The 22,343-nt window shown below is 44.8% G+C and overlaps 1 protein-coding gene across 2 annotated transcripts in view; it reads right to left on the reverse strand.

Moving 5' to 3' along the window:
• Positions 1-5,017: 5,017 nt before the first annotated feature.
• Positions 5,018-22,343, reverse strand: part of LOC122920194 — a 161,186-nt gene continuing 143,860 nt past the window's right edge. For both annotated transcript variants that reach the window (XM_044269471.1, XM_044269472.1), the window contains 3 exons: positions 12,031-12,130; positions 10,908-11,060; positions 5,018-7,322 (listed from right to left, as the gene is read on the reverse strand). In XM_044269471.1, the coding sequence (XP_044125406.1) occupies positions 5,893-7,322; positions 10,908-11,060; positions 12,031-12,130 (1,683 nt within the window). In that variant the 3' untranslated portion in view covers positions 5,018-5,892. The remainder of the gene's footprint in view (positions 7,323-10,907; positions 11,061-12,030; positions 12,131-22,343) is intronic.

Below are 22,343 nucleotides of genomic sequence, written 5' to 3' on the forward strand. Positions count from 1 at the left end.
TTGAACACCTTGAACCCAGACACCCACCAGTCCGCTCATCACTACTGGCAGACAAAGTGGTTGTCCGGGTTCAGGGCTGAACCTGGATATCACCTCTATTGTATTCCTTTGCTATGTATGAGAGAAGCATTTCCTTGCTCTCATGCTCCCCTTTGCCTGTCTGCCTCATGCAGCGCGAGCCCCTGTTTGTTGTGAGCTGGTGACGTACAGGGTTTCAAAACGCTATGCTAGGCAGAGGCTTCCACCTAGCAGTGAGCCTGGTGACATCACCGGTACAGATGGGCGGTGTATACACCTGCCATAGGCTCTTTTTGCATAGTACCCAGCTCCAAAAGAGCCTACATGAGCGCTATATACATTGCCCATCTACAGTATGCTGGTGACGTTACTGAGCTCACTGTCAGATGCTCCTCTCATACATACTAAGTAAATACACAAGAGGTGATATCAGGTTCAGTCCTAAACCCAGACAACCCCTTTAAGAGATTGTATAAACCCACTAATTTGTAGAGGATTGAAAGTAGTGGTGCATCTAGTTCAAGAAGGGGCTGGATGCATTTCTGGAGTGTAATAATACAACAGGTTATAGTTATTAGATTTCGGGAGAGGTCCTTGATCCAGGGAGTTATTCTAATTGCCTGATTGGAGTCAGGAAGGGATTTTTTTCCTCTAAAATGAGGGAAATTGGCTTCTACCTAACAGCATTTTTTTTTTTGCCTTCCTCTGTATCAACTTGCAGGATAGCAAGCTGAATTGGATGGACGGAGGTATTTTTTTTAGCCTTACAAATTATGTTACTATCATGTATTTGGAACATTCCAAGATTATACCCTTTGTTCAATTCAATATTTACGACAACTTAAAGGGGTTCTCTGGGATGTTCATATTGACAGCCTACCATTAGGATAGGTCAGTAATATGAGATGGTCGGACGTCTGACTCCCGGCACCCCGCCAATCAGTTGTTTGAGGAAGCGTCAGTGTTCACTGGAGGTCTTTTTACAGCGTACCAAGCACACAGCTGTCCATTAAATGAGCTAGGCCATGTGACCAACAAACGTCACCACACAGGCCTACACCTCACAAAGCGCCACAGCCTGTTCATATTTAGGTTTACTGATGTAGCAGCAGAGGTCACACTACATTTTATTCAGAAGAGTAAAAATATTCCTCTTGCCATTTTTGAGGAGTCTTTTTAGCCAAGCAGGAGTACGGATTTTGCGGTAATTCAGATATATAATACATAGTCCTACATAAAGTTACGAGGCTGCTATGTATGCAGGGAAACCATTACCAGTTTCCTCTAAAATGTTTTCCGTGCAGAAATGGCAAATGTAGGCAATTTTACATTTATCCAACATCATACACTAAACATGAGACCACTGCCGCGATAACAGCCATACATGGTGCCCACATAACACTGCCATGCACAGTGCCCACATAACACTGCCATGCACAGTGCCCACATAACACTGCCATGCACAGTGCCCACATAACACTGCCATGCACAGTGCCCACATAACACTGCCATACACAGTGCCCACATAACACTGCCATACACAGTGCCCACATAACACTGCCATACACAGTGCCCACATAACACTGCCATACACAGTGCCCACATAACACTGCCATACACAGTGCCCACATAACACTGCCATACACAGTGCCCACATAACACTGCCATACACAGTGCCCACATAACACTGCCATACACAGTGCCCACATAACACTGCCATACACAGTGCCCACATAACACTGCCATACACAGTGCCCACATAACACTGCCATACACAGTGCCCACATAACACTGCCATACACAGTGCCCACATAACACTACCAGATGCACAATGCTTCTATATGTAGTGCCCCCATAACAGAGCCATGAAGTGTTCCCAAGACTACTCTGTAATTATTTGGCTATAACTGCCCAGTTACTATAACAGACCCAGTCACCCCACCTAGGGGCTTATAGATCTACTAGTGCCCACACTGCGCACAGCACCTCTTAGAAGAGGCTGCTTACCACACCAGGCCTCCACTACACTAGCAGTATTGGTGAAGATGGCGGCGCCACTGTACAGGCATCCTCCACAGTGTCTCAGCAAATAGTCCGGCAGCTGCCCAATTTGACAAACCAGAAGCCTCCTTACTAATAGCAAAGCTCAATATGTAGCTCTGCTACATATTGAGCATTCACAGAGCTCTACTACATGATCATTACACACACACACACACACACACACACACACACAGTACTGCTACATGGCCCTTTGCTCACACAGCTCTGCGACATGACCTATTGCACACAGTCTGCTACATGGCCCATTGCACACACAGCCCTGCTACATGCCCCACTGCACACACAGCCCTGCTACATGGCCCACTGCGCACACACAGCACTGCTGCATGTTCCATTGTACACACGGCTCTGAGACATGGCCCATTGCACACACGGCTCTGAGCAGTGGCGTAGGGATAGCCATAGCAACCATAGCAGTGGCTATGGGGCCCGTCCCGGACTGCATTTTTTTTTTTTTACACAGCCGGGCAGCCAGGTGGGCGGGGCTTGGGCGGGCCGCGGCTGTGGTGGGCGGGGCTTGGGCGGTCCGCGGCTCGGGCCTGGCTGGGGGGGGGGAAGCCAAGGAAGCAGAGGAGTAGTCAGGTCAGGACTGGAGTAGGCGGGCCGAGGCGCACTGCTGCACGAGCAGAAGATGAGGTAGGCCAGTGAAGGGGGGATCTGTGGAGGACACTGAGGGGGGGGATCTGTGGAGGACACTGAAAGGGGGGGGGATCTGTGGAGGACACTGAAAGGGGGGGGATCTGTGGAGGACACTGAAAGGGGGGGGATCTGTGGAGGACACTGAAGGGGGGAATCTGTGGAGGACACTGAAGGGGGGAATCTGTGGAGGACACTGAAGGGGGGAATCTGTGGAGGACACTCAAGGGGGGAATCTGTGGAGGACACTGAAGGGGGGAATCTGTGGAGGACACTGAAGGGGGGAATCTGTGGAGGACACTGAAGGGGGGAATCTGTGGAGGACACTGAAGGGGGGAATCTGTGGAGGACACTGAAGGGGGGAATCTGTGGAGGACACTGAAGGGGGGAATCTGTGGAGGACACTGAAGGGGGGAATCTGTGGAGGACACTGAAGGGGGGATCTGTGGAGGACACTGAAGGGGGGAATCTGTGGAGGACACTGAAGGGGGGGGATCTGAGGAGGACACTGAAGGGGGGGGGGATCTGTGGAGGACACTGAAGGGGGGGGGATCTGTGGAGGACACTGAAGGGGAGGGATCTGTGGAGGACACTGAAGGGGGGATCTGTGGAGGACACTGAAGGGGGATCTGTGGAGGACACTGAAGAGGGGATCTGTGGAGGACACTGAAGAGGGGATCTGTGGAGGACACTGAAGAGGGGATCTGTGGAGGACACTGAAGGGGGATCTGTGGAGGACACTAAAGGGGGATCTGTGGAGGACACTAAAGGGGGGATCTGTGGAGGACACTGAAGGGGGATCTGTGGACGACACTGAAGAGGGGATCTGTGGAGGACACTGAAGAGGGGATCTGTGGAGGACACTGAAGAGGGGATCTGTGGAGGACACTGAAGAGGGGATCTGTGGAGGACACTAAAGGGGGGATCTGTGGAGGACACTAAAGGGGGGATCTGTGGAGGACACTAAAGGGGGGATCTGTGGACGACACTAAAGGGGGATCTGTGGACGACACTAAAGGGGGGGGGAATCTGTGGACGATACTGAAGGGGGGGAATCTGTGGACGACACTTAAGGGGGGGAATCTGTGGACGACACTTAAGGGGGGATCTGTGGACGACACTAAAGGGGGGGGAATCTGTGGACGACACTAAAGGGGGGGGAATCTGTGGACGACACTAAAGGGGGGGGGAATCTGTGGACGACACTAAAGGGGGGGGGAATCTGTGGACGACACTGAAAGGGGGGGGAATCTGTGGACGACACTGAAGGGGGGGGGAATCTGTGGACGACACTGAAGGGGGGGAATCTGTGGACGACACTGAAGGGGGGGAATCTGTGGACGACACTTAAGGGGGGAATCTGTGGACGACACTTAAGGGGGGAATCTGTGGACGACACTTAAGGGGGGATCTGTGGACGACACTTCAGGGGGGGGATCTGTGGACGACACTTCAGGGGGGGGATCTGTGGACGACACTTCAGGGGGGGGATCTGTGGACGACACTTCAGGGGGGGGATCTGTGGACGACACTTAAGGGGGGGGATCTGTGGACGACACTTAAGGGGGGGATCTGTGGACGACACTTAAGGGGGGATCTGTGGACGACACTTAAGGGGGGATCTGTGGACGACACTTAAGGGGGGGATCTGTGGACGACACTTAAGGGGGGGATCTGTGGACGACACTTAAGGGGGGGATCTGTGGACGACACTTAAGGGGGGGATCTGTGGACGACACTTAAGGGGGGGATCTGTGGACGACACTTGGGGGGGTATTTGGGTGGGAGCTCTGGAAGGGGTGGGAGGTCCAATAGGTATGTGGGGGTGGGAGATCCGGGAGGGGGGGCCCATAATTTTTTTTGCTATGGGGCCCAGTCATTTCTAGCTACGCCCCTGGCTCTGAGACATGGCCCATTGCACACACGGCTCTAAGACATGGCCCATTGCACATAGAAAACTCCACAATATGCTTACATAGCCCTGCTTTATACATAGTCCACTAAGCAACCTTCATACCCAGCACAGTCCTACACGGAGCCTCGTGAGTTCTCTTAACTCCTCCCATACAGGTGATGGATCACATGATTGTGACATCACAACAGGTCCTGTACACATAATGTGCTGTTTAGTCTGGAGCTGCTCCTGGTGAGGGAGAAGTCAGTAAGGTGCGGACTTCTCCGGAGAGCGGTGGGGCTTCTTGTGTGCTGGATCTGGCAGGCTGCTAATACAGCGGTCCTAACTGGAAAAAGACCATGCGGAAAAATATGCAAGAATCTTTTTTAATGGAGTAAATTGGCCTAAACAGGTGTCTAAGACGCGTGTACAGGCGTTATTGTGATCTCTGTTGCAGATTTCATAAATGTCCCTTTTTATTTCAAATCCCCCCCAAAGGTCTTGTATGACTTTTTGAGGGTTAAAATATTTTAACAAAAATTAAATAAAAAAAACACACAACACACCACACCTTTGTTCCCCATTGTATGTAAACTATATATCCCCCTTTACCAAAACAACCATTACGGAAAGGGGACATCTTTTTAAAAAGTATTTTAGTTGCACTTGGGGCTGTTAAAAATAAAAACAAAAAAATGCAAGAATACAAATGACAAAAATAAAGCCCCATTCATCACCAAAAACACCATTTTTTTTCTAAAAATTAGTATATGCGCCACAATGCCAGACAGTTCATATATTGTATTTACTAACATATTTCTTTAAAAATATTTTTGCAGCAGATACTAACTACCTAAACAGTTGATACTGGCATATGGACAACATGCTTACATGTATTTGGATGTTTACGTCTTACAGGTGTATTAGTCTACACCTCTGATATGGACTTTTCCTACAGGTCAGGTCGCAACCAATATATGAAGAGTCTTGGAGTGCAATCATTTAAAAAGCTTTACACATTTCTTAGAGACAACAATATATGATCGTGTGCAAGACTTTAAGGGGTAAATGAAAATAAAATACTCAACAGGAATAATAAGCACTTTGTGTTTATATAAAATAAATGTAAAAAATTGTTAAAATGGAACCAGTGCAGTGAATATTTTTCTTTACAAGTCTGTGCTATCGACTGGGCCTATTTTTATGTCCTGCATAAAAATGGCTAATACACCACAAACCACAATGCTGCAAATACAAAGGGGAGCATGCATCTCTCTTGTTTAGAAGGTAACAGATTTAGACATCTGAGACACAATTTGACTGGTGGAGTACAAACTGTCATTGGAAAGCGTTTTATGAATAAGAGGATATTTTCCCAATTGCTTTAGATTAGATTTTTGCTGCAAAGTTGGAAAATTTGTACATGTACTCATGGGGCCATTTATACCTTGAGTTACAGGTATATGACCCCCATCATTTTGTTCTTCCTGAGTATGGTTACTGCGTGTAAGCCTGAGTTTGAGGCTATGAAACAAGGGATGAGCTACTTGCTTGACATCCTGGAGGTCTTGATGGCTTACATGAGACACCTGAATTTCAGTAATTGTTTTAATAACTTGATAGGCGGTACATGTGTGTGTTAATGATGGGGATGATTTTGTAAGAGAACTCCTCTTTTCTTGCAGATCAGATTGTGTAAGCATTGTAGGAACACTGCCTGAGGCTCCTTGGTGGCATGCCATGGTAGGTGTGAATTGCTTGCCCAAGTCATTAGGCTGCTCTGTGGACAAGTCAAGGGCATTACATATGTTTGACTGCCATATTTCTGTTTCCAATTCACCCAAGGATGAGTCTCTAGGGCAAGGTGTCAATTTTTCTTGATCTAAATCTGACACATCATACTGTGAAGAACATCTTCTAATGTCTAATTCTGGGGGCAGAAGAGAGACTGGTTGTCTTGTTGGAGCACAACTGCGTTCGGTTTCTTGTGTAACGGTCAAAGTTTCATAAGAAGTAATGTCATCGGTTTGTAAAGGTGTTACTTCCAGAGAACCTGGTTGGAACAGACTTGCTTCAGAATCTGTGGCGTGGGTAATATCTCCTTTTTCTTCATTTAGCAAATATTGCTTAGATTGACACTTAAATGTGGTATTTCTAAAAGCAGGATGAATGTTTTTTTCCTTACAATCATGAGTACAATCCATAATGTGGCTATTTGCATCTGGTGCATTAAAGCTCTCAGATTTCGTAGTAGATACAAGTGAACTTTGCACTGGCTGTTCATCTACAATACTTAGTTTCGAAAAAACTTTTTTGCATTCCTTATCCTCTAGTACACAGTCTGAATGACTTTCACCAATGGCACCGACTTTAGATTTAGGATCATTTCCATTTTCTGCATCAGATTCTTCTTTGTGCTGCTCCACCATCTTGAGGCAATCTGTTTTTATTGGCTGTGACTCGACAGTTTTAGTGTCTTCAGTCATGGGTCTTGAACTACCATTCTGGTGTGGAGCCAATATGATGTTCATGTTTTTATTACCTGTTTTTGAATTATTCACATTAACATCTCCAGGAGGCTTAGAGCTTTGTGCTGTATTGCCATCATCTGTTCTATCCAGTACAAAGGACTCTACTGCTGCTTTAACAGGAAGCAAGTGAACAGGTATATCCAGACCCAAGGTCATTTTGGGGAACTCTTCAGCCTTTCCTAAGATTAAATGACAAAATGTAAAGAAAGTTACATTTAATTTTAGTATAAAGGACAAAAAAACATTAAAAAAAAAACTATAAACTCTAGGTGTCCCATGATGAGTCCTTTTGACAGAAACAACAGTGATTAATATGGTCAGGAAATATGTGGTCACATTTGGAATGGCAAGCCCATCTGGCAGTCTTTGACAGGAGACACCATACAAACAAACTGGATTAGGCTGCTTTCTGTTCTTCTGATCAGTCATCAGAAAAAAAAACAAAAAAAAACCCCTGGATCCTTTATTTTGAGCATCAGTTAGGCTACTTTCACACCTGCATTTTGAATTCAGTTTGTGAGATCCGTTTCAGGGATCTCACAAACGGTTTCAAACGGATCAGTTTAGCCCCAATGCATTCTGAATGGATAAGGATCCGTTCAGAATGCATCAGTTTGGCGCCGTTCCTTCTCCATTCCGCTCTGGAGGCGGACACCAAAATGCTGCTTGCAGCGTTTTGGTGTCCGCCTGACGATGCAGAGCCAAACGGATCCGTCCGGACTCTCAATTGAAGTCAACGAGGACGGATCCGTTTGGTCTAGCTCCGCTCTGACACGGATCCATTAGAAACCGTTCACATCTGTGTGCATGCCCAGTAACCCACTATGGGTGGCTGCAGGCATGATGCGGGGCTGCTGTCTCTGGGGGTGATTATGGCACTTGGGGGGATTATGGCTCCTGTTGGATGAATTTTTTAAATAATTTTATTATTAGGGTCGTCCAAAAAAATAAAAATAAACAAATTTGGAGAAAGTTCTGAGGTGGGCAAGCACTATATTTTAAAAAGTAAGTATTAAAAATAATATATATTAGGGATCGACTGATTATCGGATTTACCGATATTATCGGCCGATATTGAGGATTTTGAACGCCATCGGTAGCGGCATTTATTTTGCCGATATTCCGATAGCGTATGGGGAACACAGATCGCGCTGCTGACAGCGCTCTCCGTGTTCCCCTTAGCAGCACAAGGGAGAAGGAAGCAGTGTCCCGCCAATGAAAGGACAGGGGGCAAGAGGAGGGGAGGAGCTATGGCCACTGCGCCACCAATGAAGCTTAATCTCTCATTTATTCATATACAGGAGGCGTGAGCTGCAGGATCACACTTCTATGAGCTGTAGCTGCGATCTACGGTAGTTAACCCCTCAGGTGCCGCGGATCGCAGCTACAGCTCATAGAGGTCGGGAGCCGGCTATATGATTCTGCAGCTAGATGTTCGGAACTTTTTGACACCTGGGGGAATCTAAATGTGGCGGCTCAGGAGAAATATGGTAAGTACAAAAATATGTATTTTAATACATTAATATTGTTCTTTTCCTTACGTCATTCTAAATTAGATTTTTTAAATTTTCAAACTGGTTACCACGCGTTGGCGATCTATCTGAGACCGCTTCAGGAGGGATTTTAACAAGGAGGTTCAGGCCCAGAGTGGCTCCGGAGGAACCTCAGGGACCACATACGTCTATACGGTGGCCCTGGGGTTCCTACGAAAGGCAAATGGCACCAAGGAGGTAAATATTTTTAACAACTGTAAAAAAATATTTTTTTTAAAGGGGCTGTCCGAGACAGTGGAGCGTTTTATTAACTGTAAGGATGCTAGAAAGCTATGGGAAGGGTTACAAAGGTGAAATGTTGATGACAGACTCCCTTTAAACAAGTCCACTTATTCAGCATTGAGCTGCCCTGACAAATTTGGGAAATGTGGGATCTCAGGGTAAATAAATTGTCTCATAAGTGATACATAGGGGACACACTGAACCTTTATATCCGTCAGTTTTATTCTAATCGAAAAATGGAGTAAGTTTATCTTTGCATTTTTGCTGGTAAAGTATGCCCATTGCTGTAGGCCAGCCATTAGTGTGTCTCTTAAAGGGGTTTTCTGGGATTTTAATAGTGATTGTATATCCACAGAATAGGTCATCAATATCAGATAGGCAGGAGTCCAACACCTAGCACCCATGCTGATCAGCAGTTTGAAGAGAAAGCCATGCAGCCCTTCCCTTATTGTTTACCTGCTCACCCTCGACATCATGGTGGCAAGCAGGTTTAATTACAAGCCGTCCGATTTACTTCTATGGGACAGCTATGTAGTATACAATTGAATATGAAATAGTCGTACCATAGAAGGGAATGGAACGGCTTGTTATTACACCTGCTCACCTCTGCGAAGTCAACGGAGAGCAGGTAAACATTGAAGAGAACGCAGCGCTCGTATAGAACGCAGCATTCTCTTCAACCAGCTTATCGGCGGGGGATGCCGGGTGTTGGACTCAGTCAATCTGATATTGATGACCTATCTTGAGGATAGACCATCAATATTAAAATCCTGGAAATCCCCTTTAGAGGAAATCTGTCATGAGACTTTTTTGTTATTAAAGAGGAGCTGTCACTTCTTCAGACATGTCTGTTGTAGTAACTACTTCCATTCCTCCATGTAATTACAATTCTGGAGCATCTATTCTTATAACTCTATGTTGTGCCATTCCTTTATTATTTCTACTAGAAGTTAATGAATGAATTGTTAGCAACTTGCACTTAAAGTACAGATGGGTGTTACCATTCGGGAAGGGGGGGTGTCCCTGCACAGTTTGATACTAGCAGCACTGATTGCACTGAGTCAAACACACTAGCTACTGGTAACACCCAGCAGTACCTTCACTGCAGACTGCTGGCAATTTATGTATAGATAAATGGCACAACAGAGTCATAAGAACAGATGCTCCAGAATTGTTATTTCATGGGGAATGCAAGTAGTTACTAAAACGGACATGTCTGGAGAGGCGACAGGTCTTCTTTTATTGGGTTATCCAAAGCTGTTAACGCCCTCTCTCACAATGTCCGGGCCCCTCATACACAGAAAACTTACCTGGTCTTCGACACCTTTGTCCTTCCGGATCCCTCCACAGCCATCGTTGCATTTCCCCCTGTGCAGATCATACCATCTTGCGACAGGGGGTGCAGCCAATAGCAGGCCGCAACTGTGACCTGCCCCATTGTGTCACGTGTGATGCAAGGGGAGCGGGTCAGCGGCACAGCCTGCTATTGGATCTGTACTACAGGGAGATGCAACGATCAGGGACTAGGTAAGTAGTCTCTGTATGAAAGGCCTGGCATTGTGGGGGAGTGGGTTACAGTATTGGAAAGGGGTTGTGTCATCTCAGACAATGGGGGCATATTGTTAGGACAAGAGAAAAAAATAATAAAAAAAGAGGCAATGCTGCAGTGGTGAGCAGTCACGATGTCATCCTGCCTTGCTTGGCATTCCACTTGGCAGAGCATGCACTGACTTCATATGCCGAGCGGTGAGTCAGTAAAAACACTAAAAAGTATTTACAAGGACTACAGCAACAAGGCTCTGGGGATAGGCTTCTCTTAAGGCCAGTTGGCTAACACTGGCATATAGCCTGAAAATGGAAGCAGCTAGGTTGCTAATGGTACTTGATGGAAATCTGGCAGAGTGAGGGTTAACTAGAATCACAGACATGACAATACTGAAAAAAACTATAAAAATAAACTGCAAAAAGCAACAGTGCAAGATCATTTACCTGGTGGTGGCAGCTCTAGTTTCATCTTTCTCAGTTCAGCCATAGATGTCTGCAGCTGTTCAACCACAATATCATCCTCATAGCTCAAAGACTGCGCTATTTTTTCTTGCAGGAACTCCCGAAGGTCCTCCATGGACATCTTGAGAAGTCGCTCTGTCCACAATAAAAGGAAATAAGTAAAGGAAGCATATTGTCACTGAACCACAATGCAATGAAATGAGAAAAGGCTATCGGCACTACAGCAGTAACTATGAAAATAATGTAAGAAAAGAACCCGGTGAAGACATTGTGGGAGGTTCGCTAAGCCGGTAGATGGTGCAAACCTGACAGGCTGTCCAGACATGCAACAGAATTACTACAGCACTTCATGCCAGAGGCTAGGCGCCTCAGTCTAAGACCTCATGCACACGACCGTTGTTTTGGTCCTCATCAGAGCCGCAGTATTTGCAGCTCAGATGCGGACCCATTCACTTCAATGGGGCCGCAAAAGATGCGGACAGCACTTTGTGTGCTGTCCGCATCCGTTGCTCCGTTCCGTGGTCCGCAAAAAATATATAACCTGTCATATTCTTGCCCGTTTTGCGGACAAGAATAGGCAGTTAAATGAATGGCTGTCCGCAAATTGCAGAATGCACACGGACACCATCTGTGTTTTGCGGATCCGCAATTTGTGGACTGCAAAACACACAAAGGTCGTGTGCATGAGGCCTGAGGCTATACCAACTATTAGCTGACTTACAATGGGACAAAACTTTAAACTAGAACCGTCGCATACTTTTGGCATAAAACATTGCTTCCTAGGTCACAACCCTTCCCCGTTAAGCCAAATCCTTTGCAGGTAATTAACAAACCCTTTTCCAGACAAGGCAAAGAAACTAGAGGAGTCAAATTTCACCACATTATTGTTCACTTTCCACCAAAATCTATGGTAAATGCACTGCCATTAGTAAATGTGGGCAATTATAGTGCATTAGAGATTTTTACACATTTAGGTTTTTTTTTATCTTACAAAAGAAATAACTAGGGGTACCTGTAAATGGAAAAAAATAAACAACCAGTTCACAATGTAGTGCAAACCCCTCTAGAAGTTTTATCTGGCCTATAAATACAAATCAGGTCCTACTTTTGTGCAGTTTCAGTATAGTGTATGCCATGGCAGGAAGCACTCGCTCGCCCTCCAAAATATAGATGTCCCACAGTCTCAGGGTCAGTGTAAAAGGTGTCTGAAAAAAAATGTTATCTGTGACTCTTTTGAAGAAAAAAAAATTATATTCAAGGAGGCATAAACAATGTGTTTCACGATTATATAGTAGATGGTTATATCACTCTTGTGACATCGCTTCTATTACTTAAAATAAATAAATAAAAAAGAGACAAAGGAACAAAATTTTTAAATTATATACATACGAGCAGAAACCATTAACATTATAAAGGATAAGTACATGCTCTAATGGGGGGTAGGGGCTGTTTACAAACTACATCCATGTTCCATACAAGCAACTCAATTTCTAAAGGAGTTTTCTCACTTTTTTATTTTGATGACCTATCCTCTGAATCTTTTGGGTAGGGGCCCAAACACCCTGGACCCTCACTGATCAGCTGTTTGAGAAAGCTGCAGTCCGAAGCTACAGCTAGCCAGCAGGGGTCAAAACTCACCAAGGGCAATTTGGGGTAAGATTTGATCAAACTGGACATCACATTTGATTCGGCCCAAATCAAAAGTGACCTGAAAAGTTATGTCTGAGGACTGTATCCAACCCCTTTCAAGCTCTTTAATGCCAAGATCTCATTAGTAATGTCGAAGTGACAGCAACTTGTATGGCTATGTGTAAACGGATGGTAACCGGTGGTAACAGCCTGTTTAAATACACACGGCACTGATGGACTTTTATACGATATTTAAAATTAAGTAGCTGTCCAAAAATGATCCCTGTTTGGTGGCAGATGCCGGTCAGTATTTATATACAGTTATTTCAGTAGAAGCAATGGTTTCTTAACAATTGGTCCAAAAATTAACCCTTTTTGGGGAGAGGGAACAGGTTTGGTGTTATTTTAAAGGAAAATAATATATTGGATTTATATGGACTATATATATATATATATATATATATATATATATATGTATATTGTAAGAAGGAACAAGGAGCCGTCATTGACGGAAGATACGCGTCACCAAGGTTCCTGGCCTCGGTGAGATAAGAACCAGTTTTTTTTTCTGAAGTGTCAGTTCTGTAGTGCAGTCTGACACTTCAGCTGTCAGAATGGCTGTAAAGTCAATCTGGGCCGGTTCTTATTGGGAGCAGCCAAAGAGCAGGGTGGGTGGCTGTTCCCCACGGTTCCAGGCCGGGTTTTGGCTGGAATATAAAAACCCAGCCAGCATGTTCAGGTGGTGTGGATTATCCTCCATCTGCTAGTGGAGTGCTGGCAGTCTGGGTGTTGGAGCTTGAGGGTTTGGGCCTGGACTAGGTCTGCTACATTGTTTGTGGACAAAACCACATGGACTACTGCTTCCTTCAAGGACTTACGTGCTGCAGCCTGGTGTGAACTAACACCAGACTGAAGGTGACAGTTTTTTCTTGAAATTGTTATTTTGTCACTTTACGTCTGTGTGAATAAAACAGTGCACTATTTAAGTTAAAGACGTTGTCATTGCCTCTGTACTGCGTCCGCAAGCCTGCAAATCCCCACAAAATATATATATCTTTTTTTTTTATGGAAAAATAATAAAAAAATAAAAACTGATGCCTTTCTTGGGAGAAGTTTCTGATTTGTAATATTTACCATGTGCAGAATCACAGTATAGAACATGATGGCCAGGCATACAACGGCATTATTGGGTCCCCTTCCTGACACATGACGTAATAGTACGTCATAGCGGCAGGCAACCTGTTAGTGTATTAAACTGAGTAATACACTAACAGGCAATGCATTACAATGCAGACGTATTGTAATGCATTGCAGAGGGGATCAGACCCCTAAGGCCTCTTTCACACGGGCGTCATGTTTTTTGCCCGGATAAGAGCCGGGTGCGTTGCGGGAAAATGCACAATTTTTCCGCGCGAGTGCAAAACATTGTCATGCGTTTTGCACTCGCGTGAGAAAAATCGCGCATGTTTGGTACCCAAACCCGAACTTCTTCACAGAAGTTCGGGCTTGGGATTGATGTTCTGAAGATTGTATTATTTTCCCTTATAACATGGTTATAAGGGAAAATAATTGCATTCTGACTACAGAATGCATAGTATAATAGTGCTGGAAGGGTTAAAAAAATAAAAAAGTTAACTCACCTTATCCTCTTGTTCGCGTAGTTCGTTCCCGGTCTGTAGTTTGCTAGCTGTGGGCTTGGGCTAAAGGACCTTTGATGACGTCAGATCACATGCTCCAATCACATGGTCCATCACCGTGGTGATGGAGCATGTGATCTGACGTCTTCAAAGGTCCTTTAGCCCAAGCCCACAGCTAGCAAACTACAGACCGGGAACGAACTACGCGAACAAGAGGATAAGGTGAGTTAACTTTTTTATTTTTTTAACCCTTCCAGCACTATTATACTATGCATTCTGTAGTCAGAATGCTATTATTTTCCCTTATAACCATGTTATAAGGGAAAATAATACAGTGAATAGACTGTCACCTAGAACCCATGCGTGAAAATCGCACCGCATCCGCACTTGTTTGCGGATGCTTGCGATTTTCACGCAACCCCATTCACTTCTATGGGGCCTGCGTTGCGTGGATTATCGCACCGCAACGCACAAAGAGGAGCATGCTGCGATTTTCACGCAACGCATAAGTGATGCGTGAAAATCACCGCTCATGTGAACAGCCCCATAGAAATGAATGGGCCAGGAATACTCGCTCGTGTGAAAGGGGCCTAAAAGTCCCAGAGTGCAAAAGTTGAAGTCCCAGAGTAAGACAAGTGCTTTTAATATTACCTAACATATTAGGTATCGCCGCGTCCGTAACGACCAGCTCTATAAATCTATCACATAATACAAACCGGATTCCCAAAAAGTTGGGACACTAAACAAGATGGGAATAAAAACTGAATGCAATTATGTGGAGATGGCAAATGTCAATATTTTATTTGTAATAGAACGTAGATGACAGATCAAACGTTTAATCCGAGTAAATGTATCATTTTAACCACCTCCCGACCGCCTAACGCGCCGATGCGTCCGGGAGGTGGTTGATTTACTCCTCCTGGACGCATCGGCGTGTCATCTCGCGAGACGCGAGATTTCGTCACAGCCGGCCCGCGCATGCGCATCGCGGGCCGGCATTTCGTAGAACAGTATTTAGTCAGCAACCTGCCGGCCAATGATCGCGGCTGGCAGGTTGCTGATTTAAAAAAAAAAACAATCAGAGGCCATATATCAGATCATATTTGTAAATATGATCTGTTATATGGCTGGCCTGCTCCTCTGCTGGTTCTTTTCGTCGGTTGGATCCAGCAGAGGAGCAGGCTACACAGTGAGTACACCAAACACCTCATACTAGCCCCAGATCACCCCCCTGAACCCCTATTAACACTTTGATCACCCCTTTGATCGCCCCTGTCAATCACTAGTGAAAGGAAAAAAGTGATCAGTGCAAACTGTCACTTTATTTTTTTTTACTGGTATTGACCGTTAGGTTTTAGGTATAGTTTAGGCCCCTTGGTTAGGTAGTTTAGGGATCAGTTAGCGCCCAGCCCACCGCACCGCAGTCCGTTATTCGCTGATTAGCGTATCGCTAATCAGCATTTGTACTTTTATAGTATCTGGAAGTGATCAAAACTGATCACGGTCAGATCTATAATTGTATTAGTGTCACTTTAGTTCTCCCTCCACCCAAAACGCAGTGTTTGCCCGATCAGGCCTGATCGGTCGCCCACACGTGCGTTCGCCCACACCCGCCCCACCGCAGTGAGAAAAATATTATTTTTTTTGATCGCTGCACATTCACTTTACACGCACTGCGGCGATAAAAAAATCAGTTTTGATATTTTTTATCAACCGCAGCGGCCTCCGGTACTTCGCTAGCCTCCCATTTGTAAGACAGGCTTGCTTTTTTTTTCTTGGGTAGTCTCAGGGAATACCCCTAAATCTAGTTGCCCACATGTCAAACAGGGGGTATTCTTCTGAAGAGGCCTACAGGCTTCTGACCCAGTCGGATGAGGAATGGGAACCCTCATCTGATGAATCTAGCGGGTCAGAATACGAACCTGTAGAAAGCAGTGGCTCTCTGACCCAAAGTTCGGACGAGGAGGCTGAGGTCCCTGATAGCACAAGGGCGCACCCGGCCCCGTGTCGCTAGACCGCAGGTTGCGCAGGATCCGCTTCAAGAGTAGCAGAGTGGGGCTGGTGCTGTCGGATTACGTGGTGAGGCATACACCAGCAGCCCAGCCCTTCCTGGACCTAGTACCAGCACTGCCGTAGAACATGGTGAAGTAGCGAGCACCAGAAGGGCAGTTGAAGCTGGTACGGTGGCACGTGCAGTAGTGACCCCGTCGCAGCCACCGCAAAGACGGGCCCGTAGAGCCCCTAGAATCCCTGAGGTGCTGGCAAACCCTGATTGGCAGTCCCCAACTTCAGCTGCACCTGTAGTTCCCCCTTTCACCGCCCAGTCTGGAGTTCGGGTTGAGACAGCTCAGATCGGTTCGGCCCTGGGATTTTTTGAGCTGTTCTTGACTGCGGAGCTCTTAGACTTAGTTGTGGCAGAGACAAACCGGTATGCCACACAATTTATAACCGCTAACCCGGGAAGCTTTTATGCCCAGCCTTTCCGGTGGAAACCAGTCCAAGTTTCCGAAATTAAAACTTTTTTGGGCCTCCTCCTCAACATGGGTCTAACTAAAAAGCATGAATTGCAGTCATATTGGTCCACGAACCCAATTCATCACATGCCCATGTTCTCTGCTGCTATGTCCAGGACACGATTTGAGACCATCCTGTGTTTCCTGCACTTTAGTGATAACAGCACCTCCCGTCCCAGAGGCCACCCTGCTTTTGACCGGCTCCACAAAATTCGGCCCCTCATAGACCATTTCAACCTGAAATTTGCAGATATGTATACCCCAGAGCAAAACATCTGCGTAGACGAGTCCCTTATACATTTTACCGGGCGCCTTGGCTTCAAACAATACATCCCAAGCAAGCGCGCCCGGTATGGGGTCAAATTGTATAAGCTCTGTGAAAGGGCCACAGGCTATACCCACAAATTTCGGATCTATGAGGGAAAAGATCAGACCCTGGAGCCGGTCCGTTGCCCTGACTACCTGGGGAGCAGTGGGAAGACAGTTTGGGACTTGGTGTCACCCTTATTCGGCAAGGGGTACCATCTTTATGTGGACAATTTTTACACAAGTGTGGCCCTCTTTAGGCATTTGTTTCTAGAACGGATTGGCGCCTGTGGTACCGCGCAAACTAGTCGCGCGGGCTTCCCCCAACGGCTCGTTAGCACCCGTCTTGCAAGGGGGCAGAGGGCCGCACTGTGTAACGAAGAACTGCTCGCGGTGAAATGGAGAGACAAGCGTGACGTTTACATGCTCTCCTCCATTCACGCAGACACGACAATACAAATTGAGCGAGCAACCCGTGTCATTGAAAAGCCCCTCTCAGTCCACGACTATAACCTTCACATGGGAGGGGTGGACTTCAATGACCAGATGTTGTCTCCGTATTTTGTTCTCTACAGTAAGGCTGGGAGAACTGGATCCTTCCTCAAATTTCAGGAAGAGATCATCGAGAACCTCCTGTACCCAGGAGGTTCCGTGGCCCCATCCACCAGTGTAGTTAGCCGTCTACACGAGCGACATTTCCCCAATGTCGTTGCTGGTACCTCAACCCACCCGTCACCCCGAAAAAGATGTCGTGTCTGTAGCAGGAGTGGAATAAGGCGTGACACCCGCTATTTCTGTCCTGACTGTCCTGACCACCCTGCCCTATGCTTAGGGGAGTGTTTCCGGAAGTACCACACACAGGTACACCTAGCATAGGGATCATCTCACCAGGACAGGCACACAGGGCTATTAGGGCCCATTCACTCACACAGCTGCTGCAAACGTCTCCTTTCACCTGGGACAAAGTGCATAACGCACTTCGCCACATCTTTGGGCGATTTGCGCTTTGCACATTGACCCATGGGGAAGGAGAGGTTTGTTCTATAAAAGGTGAAAAAACAAAAAAGCACCAGTAAGCAAACAGGTTAATGTTTAGTTCAAAAAGTTAAAGTTTACATGTTCTGTTCCAAAGTTAATAAAATTATTGCGTTGCGGCCTGGTTTTTTCTTTTTTTACCTTCCAGGTGGACCAACCGATCGACTAGCTGCAGCACTGATGTGCATTCTGACAGAAGCATTGCGCTGCTGTCAGATTACATGCAAGTCTGTGTATGCGGCGCTGCAAGACGAGATTTTCTCCTCTGCAGTAACAGATACGTTTGCCAAGGCATACGAGCTGAGGAGGAGGCGGCGTTCCTATGCTTTGGCAAACACTTTGTATGTAAAAAAAATAAAATAAATCCCGGCAATGATTTATTCATCCACATCAATTGATGTGAATGGAGAAATCTGGTTTGCCAGGGCATACGAGCTAAGTGGGTTTGGATGTTGGGCAGAGCTCCTATGTCCTGGCAGACGCCTTTCCCCTCGTTTTTTTTTTTTTTGGAGCAGAGATTTTTTAATCCACATTGATCGATGCGAATGAAGAAATCTGTGCCGTTCATTACCTGTATGCTCAATATAAGGAGAATAGCAGAAACTCCTAATGCTGGCCATACATGTAATGATTGCGGAGACCCTCAAATGCCAGGGCAGTATAACTACGCCACAAGTGACCCCATTTTGGAAAGAAGACACCCCAAGGTATTCCGTGAGGGGCATGGCGAGTTCCTAGAATTTTTTATTTTTTGTCGCAAGTTAGTGGAATATGAGACTTTGTAAGAAAAAAAGAAAAAAAATAATCATCATTTTCCGCTAACTTGTGACAAAAAATAAAAAATTATAGGAACTCGCCATGCCCCTCACGGAATACCTTGGGGTGTCTTCTTTCCAAAATGGGGTCACTTGTGGCGTAGTTATACTGCCCTGGCAATTTAGGGGCCCAAATGTGTGAGAAGTACTTTGCAATCAAAATGTGTAAAAAATGGCCTGCAAAATCCGAAAGGTGCTCTTTGGAATATGTGCCCCTTTGCCCACCTTGGTTGCAAAAAAGTGTCACACATCTGGTATCGCCGTACTCAGGAGAAGTTGGGGAATGTGTTTTGGGGTGTCATTTTACATATACCCATGCTGGGTGAGAAAAATATCTTGGTCAAATGCCAACTTTGTATAAAAAAAAATTGGAAAAGTTGTCTTTTGCCAAGATATTTCTCTCACCCAGCATGGGTATATGTAAAATGACACCCCAAAACACATTCCCCAACTTCTCCTGAGTACGGCGATACCAGATGTGTGACACTTTTTTGCAGCCTAGGTGGGCAAAGGGACCCACATTCCAAAGTGCACCTTTCGGATTTCACCAGTCATTTTTTACAGATTTTGATTGCAAAGTACTTCTCACACATATGGGCCCCTAAATTGCCAGGGCAGTATAACTACGCCACAAGTGACCCCATTTTGGAAAGAAGACACCCCAAGGTAATCGTTACATTTTGATTAATAACAAAAAAAGTCAAAATGTCAGCAGCAATAAAATACCACCAAATGAAAGCTCTATTAGTGAGAAGAAAAGGAGGTAAAATTCATTTGGGTGGTAAGTTGCATGACCGAGCGATAAACGGTGAAAGTAGTGTAGTGCAGAAGTGTAAAAAGTGGCCTGGTCATGAAGGGGTTTTCAGCTAGCGGGGCTGAAGTGGTTAAAGGAAAAATACGTTGATTCAAAATTTCACGGTGTCAAAAAATCCCCAAAAAGTTGGGACAAGTAGCAATAAGAGGCTGAAAAAGTACATTTGAGCATAACGAAGAGCTGGAAGACCAATTAACATTAATTAGGTCAATTGGCAACATGATTGGGTATAAAAAGAGCTTCTCAGAGTGGCAGTGTCTCTCAGAAGCCAAGATGAGTAGAGGATCACCAATTCCCACAATGTTGCGCAGAAAGATAGTGGAGCAATATCAGAAAGGTGTTACCCAGCGAAAAATTGACTTTGCATCTATCATCATCAACTGTGCATAACATCATCCGAAGATTCAGAGAATCTGGAACAATCTCTGTGCGTAAGGGTCAAGGCCGTAAAACCATACTGGATGCCCGTGATCTCCGGGCCCTTAAACTACACTGCACCACAAACAGGAATGCTACTGTAAAGGAAATCACAGAATGGGCTCAGGAATACTTCCAGAAACCATTGTCAGTGAACACAATCCACCGTGCCATCCGTCGTTGCCAACTGAAACTCTACAGTGCAAAGAAGAAGCCATTTCTAAGCAAGATCCACAAGCTCAGGCGTTTTCACTGGGCCAGGGATCATTTAAAATGGAGTGTGGCAAAATGGAAGACTGTTCTGTGGTCAGACGAGTCACGATTCGAAGTTCTTTTTGGAAATCTGGGACGCCATGTCATCCGGACCAAAGAGGACAAGGACAACCCAAGTTGTTATCAACGCTCAGTTCAGAAGCCTGCATCTCTGATGGTATGGGGTTGCATGAGTGCGTGTGGCATGGGCAGCTTGCATGTCTGGAAAGGCACCATCAATGCAGAAAAATATATTCAGGTTCTAGAACAACATATGCTCCCATCCAGATGTCATCTCTTTCAGGGAAGACCCTGCATTTTTCAACAAGATAATGCCAGACCACATTCTGCATCAATCACAACATCATGGCTGCGTAGGAGAAGGATCCGGGTACTGAAATGGCCAGTCTGCAGTCCAGATCTTTCACCTATAGAGAACATTTGGTGCATCATAAAGAGAAAGGTGCAACAAAGAAGGCCCAAGACGATTGAACAGTTAGAGGCCTGTATTAGACAAGAATGGGAGAGCATTCCTATTTCTAAACTTGAGAAACTGGTCTCCTCGGTCCCCAGACGTCTGTTGAGTGTTGTAAGAAGAAGGGGAGATGCCACACAGTGGTGAAAATGGCCTTGTCCCAACTTTTTGGGGATTTGTTGACACCATGAAATTCTGATTTAACATATTTTTCCCTCAGTTTTTTCTCAGTTTAGACTTTTGTTCCGTGATTTATCTTCTATTCTGAATAAAATATTAGAAGTTGGCACCTCCACATCATTGCATTCAGTTTTTATTCACGATTTAAAAAATAAATATTGTGCCAAAAAAGGCCATATGTCACCTTACAAAACCCAGCAATCAAAAAGGCGTATGCCCCCCAAAATGGTACTAGTCACCTTATCCTGCAAAAAAATGAGCCCCTACATAAAAGACAATCTCCCCAAAAATGAAGAAAAAAAAAACAATATATATATAGCTCTCAGAATATGGAGACACTAAAACATAATTTCTTTTGTTTCAAAAATACTATTGTGTTAAAGTGAAATAAATAAAAAGTTGACATATTAGGTAAAATAAAAATAGTGCCAAAAACCATTTTTTGTCACCTTATGTCACAAAAAGTGCAACACCAAGCAATCAAAAAGGCGTATGCCCCCCTAAAAAGTACCAGACAGTCACTTAATTCGGCAAAAAATTTGATCCTACCTAAGACAATTGGCTAACAAATAAAAGAAACTGGCTCTCAGACTATGGAGACACTAAAACATAATTTTTGATAAAAAAAATGCTTTTATTGTGTAAAAAAATTAAAAATATTGTATACATATTAGGTATTGCCATGTCCGTAAAAACTTGCTCAACAAAAATATCACAGGAGGCAATGCTTCTTGTGAAAAGCAAACCCAGAACTGGTGTGCGTTTTATATAGGGCAGCTGTAACCAACACCTCCAATCTCATCTCATTGATTGGACTCCAGTTGGCTGACACCTCACTCCAATTAGCTCTTGGAGATGTCATTAGTCTAGGGGTTCACATACTTTTTCCCCCTGCACCGTGAATGTTTACATGGTGTGTTCAATAAAAACATGGCAACATTTAATTATCTGTGTGTTTTTAGTTTAAGCAGACAGTGATTGTCTATTGTTGTGACTTAGATGAAGATCAGATCACATTTTATGACCAATTTGTGCAGAAATCCATATCATTCCAAAGGGTTCACATACTTTTTCTTGCAACTGTATATTCGATATAGTGCTATATATTTGAATTTTCGTAATATTCAAAAACAAAAATAGCGAATATTCAGAAAAAAAACGAATGTAGAAGAATTTAGCTTAATATAGTGCTATAATATTTTTTAATAGTTGTCATTTTTTTCCAATCTGAACTTCAGATAAGAAAAAAATTACAACTATTAGACAAAGAACTATATTGTCTAAATTGTTCTATATTCGTTTTTCTTTTAGAATATTTGCTATATTGCTATATATTCTTGTTTTT

Source organism: Bufo gargarizans, chromosome 10, assembly GCF_014858855.1.
Source record: "Bufo gargarizans isolate SCDJY-AF-19 chromosome 10, ASM1485885v1, whole genome shotgun sequence".
Lineage (NCBI taxonomy): Eukaryota > Metazoa > Chordata > Amphibia > Anura > Bufonidae > Bufo > Bufo gargarizans.